Genomic DNA, 27,762 nt, shown 5'->3' with positions numbered 1-27,762 from the left:
TTCCAGCAGACGTGGTTGGTCAATCCACAGTAACGGAATTTAAACATTCCTGGGATAAATATATACAGTGATCCCCCGAGTTTCGCGATCTCGAGCTTTGTGAAACGCTATATCGCGATTTTTTCACCCGATGACGTCACTCCCTTCCTTTCTCATCTTTCTTTCTCTCTCTCTTTCTCTATCTTGCTTCTTCCTCTCTCACACTCTCTTCCTCCCTCTCTCATCTCTTTCTTTCCTTCTCTCTCTTTCTCTATCTCTCCCCCTCTTGCTCTCGAGCGGCGGGTGGCACCCAGGGAAGGTTCCTTCGGCCGCCCACCAGCTGATCTGCTCGGCAGCGCAGTAGCAGCGAGGAGCCGAAGATGGGGTTTCCCCTTTGCGTGGGCAACGGGGAAACCCCATCTTCGGCTCCTCGCTGCTACTGCGCTGCCGAGCAGATCAGCTGCGGCAGGCGGACAAGCGGACAAGCGGCGGCCAGACAAGCGGCGGCCAGACAAGCGGCGGACAAGCGGCAGGCGGAAAAGCGGCGGAAAAGCGGCGGCCGGACAAGCGGAAAAGCGGCTGACAAGCGGCGGCCGGACAAGCGGAGGAAAAGCGGCGGCCGGACAAGCGGCAGAAAAGCGGTGGCCGGACAAGCGGCGGAAAAGCGGCGGCCGGACAAGCAGACAAGCGGCGGACAAGCGGGCAGGCAGGCGGCTCCTCAGCTGCTGGGTCTTCCCAGGTGCGGAAGTAAAAACACCATCTGCGCATGCGCGGCCATGGAAAAAGGGGCGCGCATGCGCAGATGGTGTTTTTACTTCCGCACCACTACATCCCGAAAAATCGATTATTGCGAGGGGTCTTGGAACGGAACCCTCGCGATAATAGAGGGATCACTGTATATCCATTCTAAGATAAAAATACAAGAAATAGTATAAGGGCAGACTAGATGGACCATGAGGTCTTTTTCTGCCGTCAGTCTTCTATGTTTCTATGAAAGGCTAAATGCTGGGACTTTGCTGGATGTGAATCCTAAGAATTCACATTAGTCAATAAAAAGGGGTTGGGGTGTTGGGACAAGAAGTCTGTTTCGTGATTTGGTGAAACCTAGGTCAGAACATAGACATCCACACATCTTGGTTCAGCGACACTGGCCTAGAGTTTACCGAAATACAGGTAGTCTTTGGCTTATGACAGTGCATTTAATGGCAAAGTTACAACGGCACCTAAAAAGGACCGTTTTCCACAGTTACAACCGTTGCAGCATCCCCATAGTCACCTGATCAGAATTCTAACTTGGGCAACTTGTTCATATTTATAACTATTGCTGTGTCCCAGGGTCATGTGATCCCTTTTTGTGACCTTCCTGATAAACAGTGTCAGTGGGCAAGACAGATTTGCTGAACATCCAGGTTACTGAGTTATCTGCATTGATTTCAGTTAACAACGGTGGCAGGAAAAGTCGAAAAGTGGGGCTGAAGCTCACTTAACGAACGTTTCACTTAATAACCCAAAATTCTGGGCTCCGTTGTGGTCCTAAGTCAAGGACTACCACTAAGCTGTGGAGTTCGTTTTTTAAAGTTTTATTTTGATTTTCAATTACATTAAAAAAGAAAACATCTCAATATTCGTATAAAGATCATTGCCTGTTTCAACTTCTATTTAAATATATCTTACATTTCTATTAATTCCATTCACATCATTATGAAATTGGTAACATACATCAAGAAAGTGTTTAGCTTAATATAAATATATGTTTACATAAACAGTAAACATAAATTGTGGAATTCTATTCACATGTCCTTCCATTTGCCTATGTAGACACGAGGTCCAGAAATCTACTTGTTCTTAAGACAAAGGCCAACTAGAGTTTACACTGAGAATATTATGTACTTTGGAAAAACAATGTGAGGGGTTCACATAATGCACACCAGATCCAAGTTAACAAGCAAACATTATTAAAAGTACAGAAGAACAAAATCAAATCCTAAGATAAAATACAGAAAATAGTATAAGGGCAGACTAGATGGATCATGAGGTCTTTTTCTGCCGTCAGTCTTCTATGTTTCTATGTAAAAGATGATGGAAGGAGACCACCAAGAAAGGAATAACATTAAAGGAGAATATGGCTGAAGGATCTGACCACCCTTGTACTATTTGGAGGACCCTGAATAGGTTAAGAGGTGGAGTGCTTAAGTGTAAAACCCATATGCTCAAGTAGAGGTTTTTAGCTAATAAGAATATTTTCAACTTCAAATAGAACTTGGCAGAAGCCATTTTTCTATTCCTCAGTTGCCACAGTGGGAAGGGGGAAGGACAATGAGATGCATTGCTAGACAAAACACAGAATTTTCTCTTGGGAATCAAGGTCACATCTACAGATGGTGGATAGAGATGAGGTGCCTGGAGAGCCCAACAAGTAACCTAATTGGCCAACTTGACCTATGACTTTTGGGGAGGGAATTATTTTCTATTTTAATTATACCAAAACCACAGGAAACATTTAGAGTTGGTTTTTAATTTCATCGTGCTGATACGATGTATCCAATAAAGAAGTTCATAGAGGAAGACTTTAGCCTCGGAGTTCTGATTTGCTTCGGTTAATTAGTTGTGTGAATGTAGAAAAACAGAGTCCAGCCCATCTGCTGGTATATTGGCTAGTACCAGAAGCATCTACCAATATGACTTATTTTGGGCCAATGGCAAAGCCAAGAAGGGGGCTTCATTCTGGCGATTTAAAGTTGATCTAAACAAAGTGGAAGAAGGAAAAAGAGAAGGAAGTTAATGAAACCTGATTGTTTTATTCTATGCTCGAGTGAATAAAGCAAAGCCTGCCTGATCATTCACAAAACGCATTAAGACAATGACTGTTTCCCACAACACACTGAGCCACAAAGTATCTCAGCACCACTATTCTAGTGGGTTGTACAAATCTAGTAGAAAGGCGTCTACATGAGAGTGTGTGTGTGAAGTCTGCTTTACAGTAAACCTGCCGCTTACACCTTCTTTTGTTCTGCCTCTTTTCCTTTCCCAGGCAAGTTTTGTGGCCTCTGAAAACAGGACAGACATCGCCCTGGATGACCCTAACTTTTGGCAGAAGTGGGCCAAGAAAGCAGACTTAGACCTGGATCTTCTGAATAGTAAGGTGTGTTGGACTGGGAAGAGGGATGGCAGTCAATTTGCACAATGGGCTGGCTGAGTAATAGAGGAATCGGGAGAAGGATTGCATGAAGTTTTAATCTCTCATGGCCCAGAATCCTCGTTGTGTGGATGACAGATGGTTTTCTCTGCTCCAGCTTTGGATGCTCAAGCACAGGGGTGTCAAACTCGATTTCATTGGGGACGGGATCAGAGTTGTGTTTGACCTCAAGGGGGGGGGCAGGGGCATGGCCAATTTCAGGTCACTCATGTCAGGGGTGTACACGCCACTCGTGTTGATGAGTTAAGCAAGAGCTAGGGGTCTCCAAACTTGGCAACTTTAAACACTGACTTCAACTCAATTGAGCCGGGGTGGTGCAGCAGGTAGAGTGCTGTACTGCAGGCCACTGAAGCTGACTTGTAGATCTGAAGGTCAGCGGTTCAAATCTCGTCACCTGCTCAAGGTTGACTCAGCCTTCCATCCTTCCGAGGTGGGTAAAATGAGGACCCGGATTGTGGGGGCAAAATGCTGGCTCTGTTAAAAAAGTGCTCTTGCTAACATGTTGTAAGCCGCCCTGAGTCTAAGGAGAAGGGCGGCATAAAAATCGAATAAATAAATAAATAAACTCTCGGAATTTCCCAGCCATCTTGACCTGGCTGGTGAAAGAATTATGGTAGTTTATTATTTATTTATTTATTATTTAGATTTGTATGCCACCCCTCTCCGCGGACTCGGGGCGGCTCACAGGAAAATATAGCAAATCGTAACAAATCCAAATAAATTTAAAATATTTTTTAAAAAGTTTAAAAAGAACCCCATTTACTAACAAACACACACACAAACATACCATGCATAAATTGTACATACCCGGGGGAGGTGTTTCAGTTCCCCCATGCCTGACGGCAAAGGTGGGTTTTAAGGAGTTTACGGAAGGCAGGGAGAGTAGGGGCAGTTCTAATCTCTGGGGGAGTTGGTTCCAGAGAGTCGGGGCCGCCACAGAGAAGGCTCTTCCCCTGGGGCCCACCAACCAACATTGTTTAGTTGACGGGACCCGGAGAAGGCCCACTCTGTGAAATCCCGAAATCTTAAACTCGCCAACTTTTGAGACTGTCCCCCACAAGTAAGAGGATAAACAGTGGGACTGTTCAGCAAGAAAAAAAACTGAATTATCATCGTTGGGTGCTTTAATTTGCATCCCTGTGCTGAGCTGAGCTTGTATTCCATGGTCTGAAAGGCCATTTCCCCAAGTCTTAAGATTCAGTGACTGAAGAGAGAACAGAATTGTCTATGGAGAAATCTACACACCTTCAGAGATCCAGAGGGTTTTTCTTCTTCTCCGTTTTCTGCAGAACAACCTGGTGATTGACACGCCCCGCATCCGCAAGCAGACTCGCCACTTCAGCACCCTGAAAGACGATGACCTGGTTGAGTTCTCCGACTTGGAGAGCGACGATGACGACCGGCCACGCTCCCGGCGCCACGACCGACACCACCATCCCCTCCACCATTCGTATGGGCGTACCGACTGCTTCCAGGTGGAGAAACAACTGCTGGTCTATGGGTACGTGACATGGAAGGAGGCCTCACAAAAAGGGATACATGGAAAGGAGGATTATGGGAGATGTAGGGGAGGATGTGTGCTTTGTGTATGTGTTTTAATCCAATTCTTGTAAAAAGAGGGGGCATTATCTTGGAAGCTTAGAATAGAAATAGGAGTAGAATAGGGAATAATAGAATAGGGAATAGAATATAATAAGAGGGATTAGAATAGAATAATAAGATAGGATAGGATCGGAAAGGGAATAAAATTGAATTGAATCGAATTTTATTGGCCAAGTGTGATGGAAACATAGAAGACTGACGGCAGAAAAAGACCTCATGGTCCATCTAGTCTGCCCTTATACTATTTCCTGTATTTTATCTTAGGATGGATATATGTTTATCCCAGGCATGTTTAAATTCAGTTACTGTGGATTTACCAACCACGTCTGCTGGAAGTTTGTTCCAAGGATCTACTACTCTTTCAGTGAAATAATATTTTCTCATGTTGCTTTTGATCTTCCCCCCAACTAACTTCAGACTGTGTCCCCTTGTTCTTGTGTTCACTTTCCTATTAAAAACACTTCCCTCCTGAACCTTATTTAACCCTTTAACATATTTAAATGTTTCGATCATGTCCCCCCTTTTCCTTCTGTCCTCCAGACTATACAGATTGAGTTCATGAAGTCTTTCCTGATACATTTTATGCTTAAGACCTTCCACCATTCTTGTAGCCCGTCTTTGGACCCGTTCAATTTTGTCAATATCTTTTTGTAGGTGAGGTCTCCAGAACGGAACACAGTATTCCAAATGTGGTCTCACCAGCGCTCTATATAAGGGGATCACAATCTCCCTCTTTCTGCTTGTTATACCTCTAGCTATGCAGCCAAGCATCCTACTTGCTTTTCCTACTGCCCGACCACACTGCTCACCCATTTTGAGACTGTCAGAAATCACTACCCCTAAATCCTTCTCTTCTGAAGTTTTTGCTAACACAGAACTGCCAATGCAATACTACTGATTGGACACACCCACCAGTTCCAAAGCATGCAATTGCAAGTAGATAAATAGGTCCTGCCTATTTAACTTATATGCAAAGCACATGAGAAAGGCGGGGTTAGATGTATCACATTTGGAATTAAGTCTTAAAGGAGAGATATCAACAACCTTAGATACGCAGGTGATACCACTTTAATGGCAGAAAACAAAAAGCAACTAAAGAGTCTCTTGATTCAGGTGAAGCATTGGCTTGAAACTTAACATTCTAGGTGTACAATTGAAGTTGCTGAAAGAGAACAAAGTGATTTCTGCGGTAGGTAGGGCTCCCCATAACACTAACACTGTTGCCTAGTTAGGGTAACGAAATGTCTACAATTATGGGCTTCTCTAAGTATGCCCATATCACTCCAACACTCCGCAGTCTGCATTGGTTGCCAATTAGTTTCCGGTCACAATTCAAAGTGTTGGTTATGACCTATAAAGCCCTTCATGGCACCGGACCAGAATATCTCCGGGACCGCCTTCTGCCGCACGAATCCCAGCGACCGGTTCGGTCCCACAGAGTTGGCCTTCTCCGGGTCCTGTCGACTAAACAATGTCATCTGGCGGGATCCAAGGGAAGAGCCTTCTCTCTGGTGGCTCCGACCCTCTGGAACCAGCTCCCCCCTGAGATTAGGATTGCCCCCACCCTCCTTGCCTTTCGCAAACTCCTTAAAACCCACCTCTGCCGTCAGGCATGGGGGAACTGAAACATCTCCCCCTTGCCCATGTTGTTTTGGTGGTAGATTGATTGTGTGCTTGTTTTTTAATATTCTGGGGTTGTTTTTTTAATGAATTTTTTAGCTTAAAATTGTAATTGGATTGGTGGTTATTGGATTTGTTATTATGTATTGTTTTTACCATTGTTGTGAGCTGCCCCGAGTTTGCGGAGAGGGGCGGCATATAAATCCAATAAATCTAATCTAAATCTAATCTAATCTACAAAAAGCAAGCCAACTCAGAGAGCACGTAGCACCCCTCTCCATCCTTATTAGCTATCTAAACAATGTTTATGTTGGTTTGCTTGGCAGCTGGGGCCGCTGGAGGGAGATCTTGTCACATGGACGTTTCAAGCGGCGGATGTCCGAGCGGGACGTGGAAACCATCTGCCGTGCCATCCTGGTCTACTGCTTGATGCACTATCGGGGCGATGAGAACATCAAAGGATTCATCTGGGATCTCATCAGTCCAGTTGAAAATGGGAAAGCCAAGGAGCTTCAAAATCACTCGGGTAAGTGAGAGGGAAGGGGGTGCTTTTATAGAGCTTATAATAACTTTATTGTCACTTTGAATGCATGCTAATTGACGTAGATTAAAATGAAATTACGTTGGGTCACCAGCTCCCATATAAACACTACACAAGCATGTCATAATAAGTTATGCATATACCCACATATATTCCATGACACAGAAACAACACAATCTAGTTTAGATATATGCATATACATGGTGAGAAAAACAAATCTTGCGAGTTTACCAGGGCTAGGGAACAAATTCTGTCCCCAGAATCAAGTAGCTCTGATAGAAATACTTGGAGGAGACCATAAAGTGGGTGTATGTGGATCTTTTATAGTGCTTCAAAAACTAAGAACATAGCATTTAGAAGCAGCATCCTGAATGAGAGGAGGTGAAGGTCCTATAATAATCTCTGGTGTCCTTACCACTCTCTATATGGGCTTTCTATCTGAGGCACTGCTAGGAGGAGCAATCAAAACAGAAGTGAGTGTCTGGGGTCTTTAACAGTAGTCCAGGCACTAATAACATAGCATTTGTAAGCAGCATCCTGAATGAAAGGAGGTGAGCTTTCTATAATCATCTCCGCTGTCCTCTCCACTCTTTCTATGGGCTTTCTATCTGAGGCACTGCTGCCACCAAAGAAAACAATGATGCAGTTTGTTAAAACACTCTCAGTCGTGCCTCTATAAAAAAAAGTGGCCAGAACAGAAGGAGAAAGATGTGCTCTATATTGCTGTCTCTTGAGAATGTTACCCACGCCTTTCTGTCCATTCTGTTGATAGGAAGACTTTGATCCAAGCTTGAGATTTTTGGCTGCCTTAATCCTTTTGCAGGGGGTGGGGAGAAGTTAGGTTGGGGGACCTTTGGGAAGTAGAATAATGTTGGTGTCCCTTTGCTGTTGGTGGGCTCTCTATGGAGTCTTTAAGTGACTCCTCTGTGTTGTGTCTCTCTCTGTATGTGTATGTGTGTGAGTTGAGCTACTCTGCGAAAGCTGGGGTGACCTAATCCCTATTGCACTGGTTCCATGTTGTACCTAGCCCCTGCTCTGAGCTCCCTTCCTGTTCCTCGGGCAGGCCTGTCCATCCCAGTTCCACGGGGCCGCAAGGGCAAGAAAATCAAGTCTCAGACCACATTTGATCTCCAGAAAGCAGAGTGGATCCACAAGTATAACCCAGACACACTCTTCCAAGACGAAGGCTACAAGAAGCATCTCAAACACCAGTGCAACAAGTAAGAAGAGGGGCGGCATACAAATCTAATTAATGATGATGATGATGATGATGATGATGATGGCAGGTGGGAGGGAGGTCCAGCTCGTGGTGCTTCTGTAAATCCAGTAGAGCCAGCTCCCTGGATCACAGTCAATTTCTATGCAAAAAAGATGGGAGCTCCAACTAGACAGATAAAGATAGATCCCATTCTTCAAAAATTCTGGTTTTGTCATTTTCTCAATTTGCTATTGAAGAGGCTGTCTGTGGTCCACTGAGAAATACTTATGTGGTGATAATGCTGTCCATTTTTCTTTCTTTCTTTCTTTCTTTCTTTCTTTCTTTCTTTCTCTTTTTTCTTTCTTTTTTTTTCTTTCATCCAAGTCTGTCTGTCTGTCATCTATCTATCTATCTATCTATCTATCTATCTATCTATCTATCTATCTATCTATCTATCTATCTATCTATCTATATCTCTTTCTATATCTGTCTGTCTCTCTCTCTCTCTCTTTCTTTCTCTCTCTTTCTATCTATTTCTATATGTCATCTATCTATCTATCTATCCATCATCTACCTATGTCTATCCATCTGTCTATTTTTTATCTGTTCATCTGGATTTTACCCACCTTTATTATTTTATACATAACTCAAGGCATAATATTCCTTCTTCCCTTCCCCCTCCGCCAAACAGCAACTGTGAGGTAGATGGGTTGAAAGAGACTGACTGGCCCAAGGTCACCCAACTGGCTTTCATGCCTAAGATAGGACTAGAATTCCCAGTATCCTGACGATTATCCCAAATTCACCCAGATGGCTTTTCATGCCTCAGGTGGCATTGGAACTCGCCATCTCCTAGTCGTTGACCCAAAGTCATCTAGACGCTTTTGCACCTAATACGGGACTAGAACTCCCGGTTTCCTGGTGCCAAGCCAGCTTTTTTGCCTGAGATGGGACTAGAATGCCCCCATCTCCTAGTTCAGGGGTCAGCAACTAGGAGCCGCATGTGGCTCTTTCATCCCTCTGCTGAGGCTCCCTGTTGCCAATCGGCTTCACAATTAATAGGGCTTTCAGTTAGGACAGGTAGAGGAAACGGATGCCGTGCTAGGAAGAGACTCTATGGTGTGGGAACCAGACTTCCAGTCGGCAGAAGAAAAAGGACACCACACTAGGAGAAGACTCTATGGTGGTGGTGGTGGTGGTAGGGGACTCCAGAATTGGCTGGCTCCAAAATGGAACAGGGTGGGGGCTTCCAGTTAGGACCTTTATTAAGTGTTTGAGTGTTTAAGATTGCCGATCCTTTTCCTAGGTTCTAGGTCCACTGCAACTACACCAAACTAACCTTTCAGTTCACATATCTGTAAAGGGTGGGGGGGAGGATATCAAGCAAGAGCAATGGCTATTTGCAGGTGGATGTGCCTCTGTTGTTTTGGAAGGGAAAAAAAGAAAACCTTTTGCCTTCATCACTGACTTAACAGTGAAGGCAGCCAATCTCTTGCAACATTGAGGTGGGTGAGCAGATGATCAAACGATGCTTGATCTTCCAACAGAAAGATGTTCTTTTTCTCTCTAGAGTCCTGCTCAGGGTCCGAATGCTTTACTACTTGCGCCAGGAGGTGATTGGGGACCAGGCTGAGAAAGTGTTGGCAGGCGCCATTTCCAGGTAAAAAATGTTCACCTTTACAAAGGTTGCCGGGGGGGGGGAAGTGTTTTTTCTAGCTCCCCCCCCCCCCCAAATTACTGAGATATCACATTTTGGTTTTTTGTATGACAACTTTACAATTATAACAGATTGAGGAGTTTGGTTGGGATAGGAAGCAGGCCATTGATCGACTCCGTGGATTTCATAACAGAAGCCTTTTCCCTTAGGGGTGTGTTTCTTTGATTCCTTGTTGAATAAGAGGCTTGGACAACCTTTTCTGCATAGGGCCTCCTGCTTGAGAGGGAGGTCAGAGTAGAAGACCTCCAAGGTCCCTGCCAACTCTTGTTCTTGTGATTTTTGAAGACGCCCACCAATCAGATAACTCTTTTTAAGGATAAGGCATCTCCTTAGCAACTTTCTGAGTTTGTTTATTCCTTTATTAAACATTTTTACTTTCCCAAATTCAGTCATTTTGTTAGAGAAGTTATTGTCCTGGCAAAATAATTATTGTCTCTATACGTGGCTGAATACACGTGGCTTACATTTTCCAGGACAGCCCCACAAGCCAGATGTGGTGTCTTGTGTCTGATCTAAGGGCAATCTACTCTGTGCTATGAGTAAGGCTATGAAAGCAGAGCTAGGATTTTGGAAAGGTATCCTGGTTCCTATTTAACATCTCTCAATACCTTTGTCTTCTCTTGTTTTGTTTCCATTTCCAACCTGTAGTGAAACCGACATCTGGTTTCCTCTTGTGGATCAGGCAGAAGTCCCCACAGGCTGGTGGGACACGGAAGCAGACAAATCTTTGCTCCTTGGGGTCTTCAAACATGGTGAGTAATAACTTCTGGATAGGTATGTGCACCTCTTCCTTTCGCAATGAGGAGTGGTCAAACGGTCAGGCCCAAAACCAGAGATGAGACAGTGAGGCCCAGTCAAGTCCAGGTCTTTATTTTCTTGCACCTAATTGGCAGATTATTTCTACAGCTATAACGACCATAAACCAGAGGTGGCTTATTTAGCAACTGGCTTGTTTAGCAGTGGAAATTCCTGTTCCCATGGTGGTCATAAGTCAAGGGCTACCTATAAATGATCAGTGGACAGAAGCTGCCAAATGTAAATTATACTCGATCTAAATTTATTTAATCTAGAAGACTCAAAATAAAACAACAAAACAGCATGCCAATAAACACATTAGAAGGAGGTTTTGCACCTTCCAAGCATGTACTTGCTGATCAAGTTAGAAGGTAATCAGGTACACAAGAAGAATTCCACACAGCCACGTTTTTTGAGAATAATAATAATATTAAAATATTGGCCGAGAATAAACTAAAAAATTCCTGGGCAGGGATTTCTAGACTAAAAGCCTGGATGTTGTAAACATCTCCACAAGCGGAGGCACAACAAGAGCTCTAGTGGCGCAGTGGTTAGAACACAATATTGCAGTCTAACTCTGTCAACTGACAGTAGTTCAATTCTCACCGGCTCAAGGTTGACCTCAGCCTTCCATCCTTCCAAGGTCGGTAAAATGAGGACCCAGATTATTGTTTGGGGCAATATACTGACTGAGATTTAAACTTCTCTATACAATGAATGAATGAATGAATGAATGAATGAATGAATGAATGAATGAATAAATACAATTACAAATAGAGGAATAAGTATATATTAAAGAAATTCATATGGGAGTTAGATGAAATAGAATAGAAAGTAAGTTAGAAATTAGAATACTTTATGTTGTGATATAATAATCAAATAAGATTAGATATTGAGTAATTATTCACTTAAATATTATATTATTATATAATATAGAGTTGTTAGGTAAAAACTTCTCAAGTGAACAATTCAGGAGACCCCATAATAAATAATAAAAAGAGCTTTACTCGGCTTTTGCTGTGAGCCAGAGGAAAGATGATCAAAGAATACATTGACTACAAGATTTTAATACAGTTTGGGAGTAAAAACCTCCTCCCCCTTACATAAGTTTTGGCTACACAACAACTGTTTTCCCAGACAAACCCCCTAATAATTTGCCACATTCTTAATCAGAACAAAACTACCAATTTTAGCATAACAGCCTTTCAGTGTCACTCTGACCTGACCTGGAATGATCAACTTATAATTGTTTTTCCCCTCAAAAATGTCTCTATTATACAACTCTGTACCGAATGCCTCACAGCTGGTGTTTTAGGTCATACCAAGGATAAATATGGCGTCAATCTTGCTCCCTTTTTTTACAGGAATAATTCTTATTTCTCACACTGACTCTGTAAGCTGATTAGAATAGAATAGAATTTTTTATTGACCAAGTGTGATTGGACACACAAGGAATTTGTCTTGGTGCATATGCTCTCAGCGTACATAAAATAAAATATACTTTTGTCAAGAATCATGTGGTACAACACTTAATGATTGTCATAGGGGTCAAATAAGCAATGAGGAAGCAATATTAATAAAAATCTTAGGATATAAGCAACAAGTTACAGTCATACAGTCAACATGGGAGGAAATGGGTGATAGGAATGATGAGAAAAACTAGTAGAATAGAAGTGCAGATTTAGTAGAAAGTCTGACAGTGTTGAGGGAATTATTTGTTTAGTAGAGTGATGGCATTCGGGAAAAAAACTGTTCTTGTGTCTAGTTGTCTTGGTGTGCAGTGGTCTGTAGCGACGTTTTGAGGGTAGGAGTTGAAACAATTTGTGTCCAGGATGTGAGGGGTCAGTAAATATTTTCCCCACCCTCTTTGTGACTCGTGCAGTATACAGGTCCTCAATGGAAGGCAGGTTGGCAGCAATTGCTTTTTCTGCAGTTCTGATTATCCTCTGAAGTCTGTGTCGGTCCTGTTAGGTTGCAGCAGAAGAAGGGTATAAAGCCACATGAAGCACTATTGCTATCTGGCCAACTTTAGACCAGTAAATGAAGTAGAATTAGACCTGGTTACTCTTGGCTGGAAGACCATTTAATTCATGCCAGAACCAGAGGCTTAACTGGGAAGCTGAAACTATTCTAACCTCTGCTTGAGGTTACATGGGGACATAAAGATTGATGTTTGTCTCTTCCTTCAGGCTACGAGAAGTACAACACCATGCGAGCCGACCCTGCGCTCTGCTTCCTGGAGAAAGCCGGCCGCCCAGATGACAAGGCCATTGCCGCCGAGCATCGTCCGGACGTGGGCGAGGGGTGAGAGACCACTTGGGGTTGACTTGAGCTGTTCCCAGGGCTAGGGAGAGAGACGGGAGGAAGATGGAGGCGGTGGGTGGGACGGACGCACACCCGTGATGACTCGCCATGCTAATACCGAGGCACCGAGGGGAGGACCAGTGGCCCCCAACTCGGGTGTCTATGAGTTAAATTTGCTTCTCAAGGGAAGTCCTGAGGTGTGTCGAGAAAGTGTGTGTGTGGAGGGAGAGAGATGTGGGGATTTCCACAGCCACTGTTGACTAGTTCTTGTGTCATTGGCAGAGTGGATTTTGACAAGGACTGCGAGGATCCGGAATACAAACCCGTTGGAGCGCCTGCTAAGGAGCACGAGGAAGAGGTGGGGGTCCTAAACCAAATTGTACTGTTAAATATAGCCCAGTGATGGCAAACCTTTTTTTTTTTGCTCAGATGCCAAAAGGCCACGGGCACGTGTGATAGCACACACACAAGTGCTCTCACCCACATTTATTTATTTATTTATTTATTAGATTTGTATGCCGCCCCTTTCCGTAGACTCGGGGCGGCTCACAACATAATAAAGCAATTCATAACAAATCTAATAATTTACAATTTAAAATAGTTAAGAAAACCCCATTTTTAAGCAGACATACCTACAAACATACCATACATAAATTATATAGACCCGGGGGAGATATCTCAATTCCCCCATGCCTGACGACAAAGGTGGGTTTTGAGGAGTTTACGAAAGGCAAGGAGGGTAGGGGCAGTTCTAATCTCTGGGGAGAGCTGGTTCCAGAGTCGGGGCCGCCACAGAGAAGGCTCTTCCCCTGGGGCCCGCCAACCGACATTGTTTAGTTGACGGGACCCGGAGAAGGCCGACTCTGTGGGACCTAACTGGTCGCTGGGATTCATGCAGCAGAAGGCGGTCTCGGAGATATTCTGGTCCGGTGCCATGAAGGGCTTTATAGGTCATAACCAACACTTTGAATTGTGACCGGAAATTGATCGGCAACCAATGCAGACTGCGGAGTGTTGGTGTAACATGGGCATTTTTGGGAAAGCCCATGACATTGCAATGCCCTTCCCCCCATGAATATTGTACACACAACCCTCTGCACTGCTCCTCCCCCACTCAGACATCTTAGACCTGTTGAATCGTTTTACCGGAGGAAAGCTTCCGGAGCCTATGAATAGCGAAAAATGGGCACAAATGGCCTATGGGAAACCTGGTAGGCCCATTGAATCCATTTTTCATTATCCACAGACTCCAGAGGCTTTGCTGAAGCTTGGGGAGGGTGAAAATGGCCTTCCCTGCCCTCCAAAAGGCTGAAATTGATCATGTGTGTGTTGAAGCTGACATAGGGCCACGCCTTGCATGCCCTCAGATATGGCTCCGTGTACCACTTATGGCAAGCATGCCATAGGTTCACCATCATGGATATCGCTGACATCTTTAAAAAAAAACCAGACACCAAAATCTTTTAAAGATCTTTTAAACCAATTACCACCAATTACTTTTAAACCAAAAACCTAACAAAGGCTTTGGCCCTGGTTTTGATTTATTCATTATATTTTTACACCACTCCAATACCGGTGACTCCTTTTAGAAAGAAATCTTCTTTTTCCTTCCCCTTACTCTTTCTTGGACCCACAACCTGCTGTGTCAAGTATGCGCTTTGGAACGTTTGCTGGGAACCTGTGTTCCTCCCAATGTAGCTGAAACACCCCTTCCAGCTTCCTTCGCCATTAAGACTGACAAGGAAGTATGCTGGGAATGGTTGTTGAGCGATCTGCGGTTATGCAGATAGTGTGTGTATCCTTCGATATCTTTTGGTATTCAGTAGAATATCCTTCAATATTCACACAGCACTGGAAAAACGAAGAAACACCTACAGAAGAAGACGTAATTTTTTTAAAAAATGCTAGACTGCAGAAATGGATAGATTGACATTAAAGATAAAAGAAAAAGATGCAGAATATTTTCAAACATGGGATTTGTTTTTATCAATGGTTGGATAATAGAGGTAGAGCCCATATGTATGTAAAGGGGAAATGTATAAATAAACTGTTTTAAAATGGGGGTGGGATCTCAAAAGTGCTTTTTTCAAAAAGGCAGCTGGACCTGGGTTTGTTTGGTGTTTTTTTTCCTCCAAGGAAAAAGAAAAAAAGCTACTTTGCTGGTATGGATGGTAGGAGAGATGGAAAAATTACAATTCTGATAGGATTTGGGGAGGTTGGAAAGATCATATTTCTTTGCAAGTCCTCTGGTCAATGCTTCCAAACCCACCCCCCCAAAAACATCCTACCAGAAGTCCCCTGCTTTCTTCTCATTGTCCCCAATTTCCTGCCAGAATCTATGAAGCTTCATGGATGAAAAGTGAACCATTTTTCTTCTTCTTCCTCGTCTGAGAGGAAGGGCGAAGGAACCCAGTCCAGTTGCCTTTTGACAAATTAATGACCTGGATGACTGAGAATCTCCACAAACATCCTTCAGGATGAATTCAGCTATCTGCAGATGTGCCAAATTAGGGGAAAGTAGCCTGTGGCTGCTTCCTCATCTCCACCCTACCCATGCTTTTTGGGTGCCTGAAGAAAATGTTAAGGGCAATAAAGGCTGTTACAGGTCTCGCAAAGCAATATAATGGAAACAATATTTTTTTCTCCCCCGTTTGGGATATTTGAGTTATGGAGAAACATGGGGGGAAACGTTTGCAAAACGCCTGTCTGCTTCCATGTTTTCACCGGCCAGATCCTGTTTCCACAAGTAATACAAGCTTGTGACTCTTAGGCCAATTAAAAAAAAACCATCATTCCCATCAATAAAGGGCATTTATTTATTTTGTGATATCTATATCACAAGAAAGACTCTGGGCGGCTCACAATAATCTCAACAAATAAAAACAGTATAAAATACTACAGAAATAAAAACAACAAATAGCAGTAAAATACATAAATAATGCAAAAAAAATAAAAACCAACCATGCGTACACTCAATCATTCCTGTTCCCAGGCCTGCTGGAGAAGCCAGGTTTTAACAGTTTTCCGGAAGAACGGTAGGGTGGGGATAGTACAGATCTCTGTAGGCAGTTGATTCCACAGGGTCAGAACCGCCACAGAGAAGGCCCTTCCCCGCCAGCCCTGTGGGCTCTTATTGGCCGTTGAGAGGTATGAGGCAGGAGGCGGTCCCCGTAAGTACTCTGACCCTGAACCACGTAAGGTTTTAAATGTGGCAACCAGCACCTTGAATTGCATCCGGAGACCGACTCGTAACCAATGCAGCTTGCATAGACTTGGAGTAATACAGGTATACCTTGGTACACCTGTTATTGCTCGCGCAGCCGCATTTTGCACCGCTGAAGTCTCCAAACGCTCTTCAAGGGTAGCCCCACGTAGAGTGCATTGCAGTAGTCAAGGCATGTGAGGTGATGAGGGCGTGAGGGACTGTGCGAAGAGCCTCCTGGTCTAGGTAGGGTATTTGGCAATTCAGTTGAATAGCACTAATTTCTCCATTCCAGGGCGAAGCACTAATGATGATGGATGAAGACATATCGGTGGTGGACGGGGAGGAAGGTAATTTATACAGAGCCGTAATAAGAGCCGTGCAGTGGCCTTAGAGGTAGAGTGCAGAGGCTTTAGAGGTGGAGCTCTCGCCTCGCGATCAGGAGGCTGTGAGTTCGATCCTAGGTAGCAGCAGACATTTCTCTCTCTGGGGACAATGAGTAATTCTCTGCTGTGAACTCCGCATTGATGACAGGAAGGGCATCCGGCCAGTAAGACCTCAGCTACATTCAGTTGCATTGACACTAAGGATTACGGGGTCATTAAAATATCAAATAACAATAATAATAAAGCCTTTAGGTAAAAACACACCTAGAATACTGCATCCAGTTTTGGTCACCACACTAAAAAAAAAAAATGTTGAGATTATAGGAAAAGGTGCAGAGAAGAGCAACCAGGATGATTAGGGAACTGGAGACTAAAACATACGATGAACGCTTGCAGGAACTGGGCATGGCTAGTCTAGTGAAGAGAAAGTCCAGGGGAGGCAGGACAGCAGTGTTTCAATATTTGAGGGGCTGCCACAGAGAAGGTCAAGCTATTATCCAAGGCATCTGAAGGCCAGACGAGGAATAATGGATGGAAACTGAACAAGGAGAGATTCAACCTAGAAATAAGGAGAAATTTTCTGAGCATAATCAACCAATGGAACAGTTTTCCTTCAGAAATTTAGCAGGAGCTTCATCACTCAAGAAGAGACTGGACTACCATCTTGTTAGAAATGGTGTAGGATCTCCTCCTTGGGGGTTGTTGGACTAGATGACCTTCAAAGTCCTATCCAACACTGTTAATCTGGATCTTTACCTTGAGAAGAGGATCAAGTGGAGGTCTGGGGGATGCAAGAGTGACATGGCCAACCCTGTCATCATTCTGCCCAAAGAGCTGCTGATCCAGTTCTACAGAGGAACCATTGAGTCTGCCATCTGCACTTCTATAACTGTCTGGTTCGGTTCTGCAAAGACTGACACAGGCTTTAGAGGATAATCAGAACTGCAGAAAAAAAATTGCTGACAACCTGCCTTCCATTGAGGACCTGTATACTGGACAAGTCACAAAGAGGGCTGTGAAAATATTTACTGACCCCTTGCAACCTGGACATAAACCGTTTCAACTCCTACCCTCAAAACCTCGCTATAGAGCACTGCACACCAAGACAACTAGATACAAGAACAGTTTTTTCCCTGAATGCCATCACTCTGCTAAACAAATAATTCCCTCAACACTGTAAAACTATTTACTAAGTCTGCACTACTGTTACTATTAGTTTTTTTTCATCATTCCTATCACCCATCTCCTCCCACTTATAACTGTAACTTGTTCCTTGTATCCTTAAGATTTGTATTAATATTGACTGTTTCCTGATCACTTATTTGACCCCTATGACAATCATTAAGTGTTGTAGCTCATGACTGTTGACAAATGTATCTTTTCTTTTATGCACACTAAGAGCATATTCATCAAAGATAAATTCCTTGCATGTCCAATCACACTTGGCCAATAAAGAATTCTCTTCTATTCCGTAGGTCAGCCAGGGAATCTTTTCTGGCCTCCAGCCTCTGCGCTCACTGCCCGTTTGCGGCGACTAATCACAGCCTTCCAGCGGAGCTACAAGCGCGAGCAACTGAAGATGGAGGCTGCGGAACGGGGGGATCGGCGGCGTCGGCGTTGCGAGGCCGCTTTTAAGCTGAAGGAGATGGTGCGTCGAGAGAAGCAGCAGAGGTAATCTTTAGGGTCTATAGAATCTGTGCTTCTCTCTTCCCCTTTCTTTGGAGAAGCGGGGTAGGAGAGATTTTTCTGTGTATAAGATGCTACTTTTTCTTTAAAATATTTCCTTGAAAATAGAGTACAGTGGTACCTCATCATACGAACTTAATTGGTTCCAGGAGGAGGTTCGTAAGGTGAAAAGTTCGTAAGATGAAACAATGTTTCCCATAGGAATCAATGTAAAAGCAAATAATGGGTGCAAATCCTTCAGGAAAATCCCAAACTTTAGAAGGGAGACGAACAGAGGGCAGGGAGGAGCAGCTAAAGGGGGCGGGTGGAAGAAGCAAGGCTAGGCTAAAGGGTGAATGGGAAGGAAGAAAGGCAAGGGGGGCGCCCCTCCCTTTTCTCTCTTCAAAAGACACCCTTTCAGTGCCTCTGCAAGCACTCCGTTCTCCTAGTTTTTTAAATGCAGTCTTTCCCCCTCCAAGCCGCCCCTCCCTTTTCTTTCTTCAAAAAAAGGGGGGGGAAGAAACCCCTTCATCCCAGCATAAGGTGAAAATAGTTCGGAAGAAGAGGTAAAAAAATCTTAAACACCGGGTTCGTATCTCAAAAAGTTCTTTAGAAGAGGCGTTCGTAAGATGAGGTACCACTGTAAATAAAAAAAGCCGGGATAGGTAGAGTGTTGTACAACAATACTGACCTTGGAAAGGATGGAAAGCTAAGTCAACCTTGAGCCTACAAAGATTCGATCTGCCAAACTGCTGGCAGCCGGTGATCAGCAGAAGTAGCTTGCAGTATGGCACTTTGTTAAGTGTTGTTAAGTGAATCTGGCTTCCCCATTGACTTCACTTGCTAGAAGCTCACAGAAGGGGATACCGTGACCTTGGGGGACAGCAACGGTCATAACCAACTTCCAAGCGTCTGAATTTCACATGAGGTTCACAGGATCATGGGTATGCTACAAAGGTCATAAGTTGGAGAAACGGTCATAAGTCACTTTTTTTCAATGCCATTGTAGCTTTGAATGGTTACTAAGTGAACTGTAGTAAGTCGAAGACTATCTTATTATTTATTTTATTTATTATTTAGATTTGTATGCCGCCCCTCTCCTCGGACTGTACTGATAAAGCTCCATGGAATTCAAGAAGGGTTAAACTTGGGACCATTTATTCATTCATTCATTCAATTTTTATGCCGCCCTTCTCCTTAGACTCAGGGTGGCTTACAACAAGTTAGCAATAGCACTTTTTAACAGAACTAGCATATTGCCCCAACAATCCAGGTCCTCATTTGTGGGAACATGATGATTCTAGGCTGATGACTTGCTTAACGCCACCCTCCAGCTCTGTCGGCCCTTCTCCTACGTCATCATTCAGAGTTACTGAGTTAGTTGCCTTGCCCAAGTCCAAACTAGCTGATCACTAAACAGAGAAATGTTTTAAAAAAGGGAGAACATTTTTTTCTCCCTTTTTGTCTACTGGGTCATTCCAAAACAAGGTTCTCCGGCCTTGGTAACTTTTTTCTGAGTTTCAATTCCTAGAGTTCCTCTGCCAGATGGCTGAGGAATTCTGGGAGTTGAAGTCCACAAATCTTATAGTTGCCAAGGTTGGAAAACCCCTATTCTAGAGGAAAAGTTGGGTGATTCGTCCAGCCAATCTGCAGCAGGCAAGAACTGCATTGCCAATTGATTCCGTGTGCCATGAAAGGAGTTCAACTATCTTTTGTATCCAAAGGTGGACACGTCGTGAACAGTCAGACTTCTATCGCGTGGTTTCCACATTTGGAGTGGAATATGATCCAGACATGATGCGTTTCCATTGGAGTCGGTTTCGGATCCTTGCCCGCTTAGACAAGAAGACCGATGAAAGCCTAGCCAAATATTTTCACGGATTTGTGGCCATGTGTCGACAGGTGTGCCGCCTTCCTCCTGCTGCAAGTGATGGTTAGTAGCAGGTAGAAATATTTTGGATTACCCTGGGCACTGAGTTAGGTATTAGCAACGTTTGACCTGAATTCCTTGAGTCCTCTTCCCAGTTTAATTGCTGAAAATTTAGGCCTAAGATCCAATTCAAGAATTATGAATGGGACAGACAGTGTTCCGACCTGGGCTTCCTGATAAATCATAAAACACAAACACAGTCCTAAAAACCCCTCACTTTTATTTCAACGGCTGTGAATTCTGTTCATTCCTAGCCATAATAAGTCCCAAACAATATTAATTAGTCCGACAGAAGTCTGCTGCAGTCTTTGGGAAGCAGGCTGATAAGCACCAACCAAGGTCTTAAGCATAAAACTTATCAGGAAAGACTTCATGAACTCAACTAGTAGAGTCTGGAGGACAGAAGGAAAAGGGGGGGACATGATCGAAACATTTAAATATGTTAAAGGGTTAAATAAGGTCCAGGAGGGAAGTGTTTTTAATAGGAAAGTGAACACAAGAACAAGGGGACACAATCTGAAGTTAGTTGGGGGAAAGATCAAAAGCAACATGAGAAAATATTATTTTACTGAAAGAGTAGTAGATCCTTGGAACAAACTTCCAGCAGACGTGGTTGGTAAATCCACAGTAACTGAATTTAAACATGCCTGGGATAAACATATATCCATCCTAAGATAAAATACAGGAAATAGTATAAGGGCAGACTAGATGGACCATGAGGTCTTTTTCTGCCGTCAGTCTTCTATGTTTCTATGTTTATCTCTCTCTTGACACACTGCCAAAGACCAATTGGCAAGGAGAGTCGAAACGTAGCTGCTGAGTTACACCAACCAGAATTGAACCAAGTTGCTTTCTGCAAGGAGCACATCCTTTGCTCCTCTTTTATGTCCTATGGGAGGGGCCAATCATCTCCAAGCCTTGCTCCCGTGTCGCCCTCTGCTTCCTCAATTGTCCTTGCCTTCTGGAAGCCCTGTGCATGCACACTTTGGGAATAGGCTCCCCCTGTTCCTCTGCTTTGCTCATGTCAGCCTCTGGAGGCTCTGGAGTCAGCACAGAACTCCCAGATGCCCGGGCCTCAGCTGTGGCTCCGGCACAGAGCCTTCTCCAGGCCTGGCCCATGTGCCCTCCCCAATGTCGCGCTTTTGGAGTCTGCTGCCAACCCCTCAGGCTGCTGGCGGACCACAACAGACAGCTCCAATTAAGTGCCACCATTTTGAGTAGTGCTATGAAGTGGGGTTTTTTTTTAAAAAAAAAAACCCTCTTGAATTGAGCTTGATTCTACTGATTCTATTGACTTGTCCATATTGTTTTATGGTGAATTAAGTGCGTGCTTTCTGATGTTTTTGCAGTGGCCTAGTGTGCCATTTGCAATTGGGGGGAAATCTTTTTATATTCATTTTATTTATTAAAACCCGGGTGGATTTGGAAAAGAAATTTGAAGAAAAATAGTTCAGATGGAACATTGAATGTGAGCTCTGCTCCCCTCCTCCCCCATTTTTTGCCTATTTATTAAATATTTAAAATCAAGGTCCTGATTTTTTTCATTTCTCCATTTTACAATCTCTCTCTTTCCTTCAGCCTTCCGCATGAGCCTGAGAAAGATTTAGAAGCCCTCGTTAAAGTTAATGCAACTGTAAAAGCAGTTACGACTTTTTTGGAGGAGGGAGAGTTAAGATTGAAGCTTTAAAAAAGAGAAGTTGCTTTAACCAGTAGCGGTGGATATGCTATACCCATCATGGCGAACCTATCTGTACGCCTGCCGAAAGTGGCATACAGAGCCACCTCTCCAGCACGCAAGCCCTTGCGCTTGCGCAAAGGGTTAAAAAAAGGAAATGACATCTGGGTGGGTGGGTGGAGCCATGGGCTACCGCCACTACTGGTTCTCCAAACTTGAAGCAACCACTATTACCGGTACAGTGTTCCCTCGATTTTCGCGGGGGATGCGTTCCGAGACCGCCCGCGAAAGTCGAATTTCTGCGAAGTAGAGATGCGGAAGTAAATACACTATTTTTGGCTATGAACAATATCCCAAGCCTTCCCTTAACACCTTAAACCCCTAAATTTACAATTTTCCATTCCCTTAGCAACCATTTAGATTATTACTCACTGTGTTTATTTATTAAAGTTTATTTTTAAAAAATATTTATTAAAGGCAGACGAAAGTTTGGTGATGACATATGACATCATCGGGCGGGAAAAACCGTGGCATAGGGAAAAAACCCACGAAGTATTTTTTCATTAATATTTTTGAAAAACCGTGGTATAGACTTTTCGCAAAGTTCGAACCCGCGAAAATCGAGGGAACACTGTACGCCCAAACCGGTAGCATCGTATCACTGTTTTTGGGCACCAGGGTCTAGTTCCATGGAGAGAGGTTTCCCCTCGGACTGGAGGGGGCATGGTTTTTCATGCTGCCTGTTTCCTGTGGGTGGGGCTTTGCTTGTTTGCATGGACTGATTGCTGGCATGCAGTGGACCAGTGCCAGTTCGTGGACTGGGGGTTGGGGACCCCTGCTATAAGGGTTTTAAGCAGCGGGCCAGGAGGGATGAGGGATGAAACAGAAGAGAAAACAACTGAGAAAAAGGAATGAGAAGTAGAAGGATTCCAGGTTCACCCGGTTTTCCCTTCCTCTGCAGAGTCTCCAGACCCCACTCTGTTCATTGAACCCATCACAGAAGAGCGGGCTTCCCGCACCCTGTACCGCATCGATCTCCTGCGCCGTCTGCGGGAGCAAGTGCTGTGCCATCCCCTCTTGGAGGAACGCCTTGCCCTGTGCCAGCCTCCTGGGCCCGAGATGCCACTGTGGTGGCAATGCGGGCGCCACGATGGGGAGCTGCTTCGGGGAGTGGCCCGCCACGGCCTTAGCCAAACCGACACCACCATCATGCAGGACCCAGACTTTTCCTTCCTGGCAGCTCGGCTCAGCCATCTGCACAGTCGGGCCGGGGGCACAGGGACGCCCCCTCTTCCGCCCCCAGGGTCAGCCCCGCCTACAGGGCTACCCCTTCCGGGGGTCAGCGCAGTGGCTGCTCCGTCCCCTCTGCTCCTCTCTCAGCCTTTGAATGAGCCGCCTGCTCCACCACAGCCGCTCGCCTTGCCCCCCAAGCCAGAATCAGCTGAGGATTCCGACTCCGAACTTGACCTCAGCAAGATTTCTGCTTCATCGACGTGCTCGTCTTCCTCAGGCTGCTCCGACGACAGTGAGGGTGAGCTCTTGCTTTTTTATAAAGGTGTCCCTTCTTTCCTTCTCATTTCCTGGACAGAAAATGGCTTTCTTTGCTTAAAAGGTCAGAAGGGATTGGTCATAGAAGACAGCTTTTCTACTAAAAATGAGAAACACCTGTTGATGGAAAGGGTTTTTAACCTGCTTTTAAATAGGAGCAGTGGTTCTCCAAACTGTATTTTTCTCCCCTCTTCTAGGGCAGTGATTTTCAACCTTTTTTGAGCCGTGGCACATTTTTTTACACTTACAAAATCCTGGGGCACACCACCAACCAAAATGACACCCTAAGACACTCTTCTCTCTTTTTCCATCCCTGTCTCCTCCCCCCCCCCCTTGTGTGTGTGTGTATATATATATATACATACACACTCTTGAACTATTTTCAACTCTTATTCTTTGGGTGCTTTTTATCATATGCTTTAAATCAAGAGTCACTTCTCTCTTTTGTTTCTCTCTCTTTCCTCTCATTCTCTGTCTCAATTATTTTCTCGTTTCTCTTTTTTCCTCTCCCTTTCTCTCTCACTCTTGCTTTCTTTCTCTTGCTTTTCTCTCTCTCGCTCTCTCTCTTGCTTTCTCTCTCTTTTCTCTCTCTCACTCTCTTTCTCTCTTTCTTTCTTTCTATCTCTTTCTCTACCTGTCTCACTCTCTCTCTCTCTCAGCAAAAAGTTGTGAGACCGGAACCTGAACTTCCTTCTTCGCGGCACACCTGACCATGTCTCGCAGCACACTAGTGTGCCATGGCACACTGGTTGAACAACACTGTTCTAGGGAGTTCAAGGGGATTCTGCTTTTCCCAATTCATAACAATCCAATAAGTCAGCTGAAACATAGATTAAACATAGACCAACAGCCTAAACATAGATTGTCCTGACTGAGACATATTACTGAGGAACCCAACCCCAATTCATTTGTCACTAATACATACTGGTTTATTTCGTTGGGTGGTGTTATCAAAGTGGAGTAATCGCTGAGGTCAGCAGTTTGAATCCCTAGTGCCTGGTGTTTGCTTCTATTACTTGTCCCAGCTTCAGCCAACTTAGCAGTTTATCTTGAAATCCTATCTATCATTTCAAAAAATCAATCTGCAATTCTTGTCTCTAAAAATCAAGCGTTTTTATTTATGGTTGTACCTGGTTTTTTTCTAATGCAGTATTTTATGAAATGCAGCATTCCTTGTTATGGTTTTTTTTTACCACTCAAGTTTATTAAAAGCCTTTTCTGTCCCTTATTTGCCCACTAACAGAACTTTAGCCTTTAAACTCAGGACTCAAGAGTTTATTACTGTCAGAGACCAGAACAAATAAAAATACTCAATTAAACATTCTAGAATAGAATTATAAATAACAGATAAAATCTAAAGAAAATCCAGTCTGTCAATTACATATGGTGTAATTATACTAAAATTACAATTCATAAACATTGAAGCCCATGCTCAGTTTAACACTAAATGGGGAAAGGAATAAGCAGGGCAAAGGGTTTTGCCTCATTTATTGTATAAAATAGCTGTGATGGACGAGACATGTGTTTCTGTCCTCATATTATGACCACAGTTGACCTCCAAATTTATGTTTCTAAGCGAGACATTTGTTTTCTTGCCATATTTGTTAAGTGAATCTTTCAGGGATTCAATTGGTAGCATCGTTAGGTGACCCTGTCTTCCTTGTGGGCTTCGGTGGTCCGAAGGTCGCAAAAGGTGATCATCCCATGATCCCAAGACACCGCAACCATCATAAACACAAGTCAGTTTGCCAAGCTTCCAAATTCTGATCATACATTCCTGGAGATGCTACGAAGGTCATAAGTGTAAGAATGGAATAGAATACAGTGATACCTTGTCTTACAAACTTAATTGGTTCCGGGATGAGGTTCTTAAGGTGAAATGTTTGTAAGACGAAACAATGTTTCCCATAGGAATCAATGGAAAAGCATTTAATGCGTGCAAGCCAAAATTCACCCCTTTTGCCAGCCGAAGCGCCCGTTTTTGTGCTGCTGGGATTCCCCTGAGGCTCCCCTCCATGGGAAACCCCACCTCTGGACTTCTGTGTTTTTGCGATGCTGCAGGGGAATCCCAGCATCGCAAAAACGGGCGCTTCGCTGGCAACGGAAGTCCGGAGGTGGGGTTACCCATGGAGGGGAGCCTCAGGGAAATCCCAGCAGCGCAAAGACGGGTGCTTTGCTGGCAACAGAAGTCTGGAGGTGGGGCATCCCAGCGGTGGCGGTGGGTTTGTAAGGTGAAAATAGTTTGTAAGAAGAGGCAGAAAATTCTTAAACCCCGGGTTTGTATCTCGAAAAGTTTGTATGATGAGGCGTTTGTAAGATGAGGTATCACTGTAACTTTATTGTCACTTTGAATGTACATTAATTGGCATACATTAAAAATAAAATTTAGTTGCAGGCAGCTCCCAAGGGGTGACCACTTCCAATTTTACACTGCACAAACATGAAAAAATAAATAAAGTGAATACAAAATTATGTATATATCCACATATATGACACAGAGAAAAAAACCTGGTCGTAAATCCCTTTTTTCAGCGCCACCGTAACTTTATTTTGTATGATTTTTTTTAACTTTAAATACATTGAATACTTTAAGTATTGAATACATGAACAGTGTGGCACCTGGTTGTCATTAATTTTGATACTTAATAATAGTGACAATTTTGGTAATCTTTGAGACCGCCTTCTGCCGCACGAATCTCAGCGACCGATTAGATCCCACAGAGTCGGCCTTCCCCAGGTTCTGTTGACAAAACAATGTCGTTTGGCGGGACCCAGGGGAAGAGCCTTCTCTGTGGCGGCCCCGCCCTCTGGAATCAGCTCCCCCCGGAGATTAGGACTGCCCCCACCCTCCTTGCCTTCCGCAAACTCTTAAAAACCCACCTATGTCACCAGGCATGGGGAAATTGATTCCCCCGGCTGCCTGTTTTATGCATGGCTTGTTGAGTTGTGTAATTGTTTTTAATAAGGGTTTCTTAATATGTCCTGTTTTAATATTGGATTTGTAGATTGTATTGTTTGTTGGAAGCCGCTCCAAGTCCTCGAAGAGGGGCAGCATGCAAATCAATCAATCAATCAATCAATCAATCAATAATCTAGCTAATATTTGTGCAATTAAGGTTTAGAATAGAGGTAGGAATTAAAAAGAGGGAAAATATTCTGTTATATAATTATATCATATTTTAAAATTGTTATGTAGAGGAAAAGTTGGGAGATGATTGTACTATGTACAATGTTGTTATAATGATGTGAGAATAATTAAGGTGATTAAACACTCATCACTTTGAATGGTCACTAAACAAACTGCTGGAACTCGAGAACTACTCCTACTAGGCTGATGTGATGCAATCCACCCAGCCATGTCCTTCTCTTTAGAATACTCTTCCGGAGCACAGACCCGTGTTGTCATTCCATCTCTTCCTACCTTCTTATTGTGGTTTTTTATCCCAGGTGAAGAGGCTTCCTGTGGCGGGAAGTTGTTTGAGGAGGAGGAATCCTCACTGCTCTCTCTTCCCACTTCCCACGAGGGGAACTCCCCGCAGCCCAGTGCCTCGGACCTGCTGCTCCAGGAGCGCCAAAGGGCCCATGAGTGGCCAAAGGTAAAGGGCGAGCCGGAGAAGGCTGGGATATTCCTGGAGTTGCGTGGTGCACCAAGAACATATTCTTCCATTGAGACCCTGGGGAGGGGGGGGAGCCATCAGTTTGCCCCCGCCATCTTTTCCTGTCGGCCAACTCGCTACGGGGCACCCCGTCATGGGGTTTACTCTTCTCGATCCCATAGAGTTCAGAACACTGGTGGGCTGCTGCGTGGGTTAGGGCGAACCCTTAACTGTCATCTCAGGCTGAGGGTTTTTTTTCAGCAGATATATTCTCAGTGTGCCCAGAAAGAGAAATATCTGCCTCTGCTTAGGATTGAACTCACAGCCTCCTGATTGTGAGGAGGGAGCTCCATCTCTAGGCCACCGCACCACTCACCAAACTTAAATCTTGGTGACTTTGTGAAAAAATATTAAGAACTGTGTTGGCACAGTGGTTAGAATGCAATATTGCAGGCTAATTCTGCTGACTGCCAGCAGTTTAATCCTGTGTGTATGTGTGTGTGTGTGTGTGTGTGTGTGTTTGTAGATTTTCACGGGTATATGTATGTAGATTGTTCTGAGTTCGGGTTTTGCCCCGTGTAATATTTTGAGTGTCTATGCGACGTTTCGGTGAAATCACATTCACCATCATCAGGCGGAAGTTGTAAGCTTCGTGCTGCTGTAAATATAGGATATAAATATATTTACAGCAGCACGAAGCTTACAACTTCAGCCTGATTATGGTGAATGTGATTTCACCGAAACGTCGCATAGGATATGCCGGAATATAAGACGCACCTTAATTTGGGGGGAGGAAAATAGGGAAAAG

General features: G+C 44.0%; 1 protein-coding gene and 1 non-coding gene across 10 annotated transcripts in view; both read left to right on the top strand.

The window, feature by feature from the left end:
* CHD8 (chromodomain helicase DNA binding protein 8) overlaps positions 1-27,762 on the top strand; it is a 137,562-nt gene that overhangs the window by 97,627 nt on the left and 12,173 nt on the right. For 6 of the 9 annotated variants that reach the window (XM_070728816.1, XM_070728815.1, XM_070728817.1 and 3 more), the window contains 13 exons: positions 3,011-3,121; positions 4,465-4,676; positions 6,724-6,923; positions 7,966-8,158; positions 9,707-9,796; positions 10,502-10,605; positions 12,838-12,952; positions 13,235-13,310; positions 16,450-16,504; positions 18,016-18,211; positions 19,930-20,138; positions 22,772-23,341; positions 26,806-26,954. In XM_070728816.1, coding sequence (XP_070584917.1) covers positions 3,011-3,121; positions 4,465-4,676; positions 6,724-6,923; positions 7,966-8,158; positions 9,707-9,796; positions 10,502-10,605; positions 12,838-12,952; positions 13,235-13,310; positions 16,450-16,504; positions 18,016-18,211; positions 19,930-20,138; positions 22,772-23,341; positions 26,806-26,954 — 2,280 coding nt within the window. The remainder of the gene's footprint in view (positions 1-3,010; positions 3,122-4,464; positions 4,677-6,723; positions 6,924-7,965; positions 8,159-9,706; positions 9,797-10,501; positions 10,606-12,837; positions 12,953-13,234; positions 13,311-16,449; positions 16,505-18,015; positions 18,212-19,929; positions 20,139-22,771; positions 23,342-26,805; positions 26,955-27,762) is intronic. The other 3 variants (XM_070728819.1, XM_070728820.1, XM_070728818.1) reach the window with 1 other exon arrangement.
* LOC139155027 (small nucleolar RNA U6-53/MBII-28) lies at positions 13,043-13,153 on the top strand. Its single transcript, XR_011557014.1, has one exon. It is a non-coding gene; the product is annotated as a small nucleolar RNA U6-53/MBII-28 (small nucleolar RNA).

This window comes from Erythrolamprus reginae, chromosome Z (genome assembly GCF_031021105.1).
Source record: "Erythrolamprus reginae isolate rEryReg1 chromosome Z, rEryReg1.hap1, whole genome shotgun sequence".
Classification (NCBI taxonomy): Eukaryota; Metazoa; Chordata; class Lepidosauria; order Squamata; family Dipsadidae; genus Erythrolamprus; species Erythrolamprus reginae.
The sequence above is the reverse complement of the archived record's forward strand: the minus strand, read 5'-3'. Positions and strand labels throughout refer to the sequence as shown.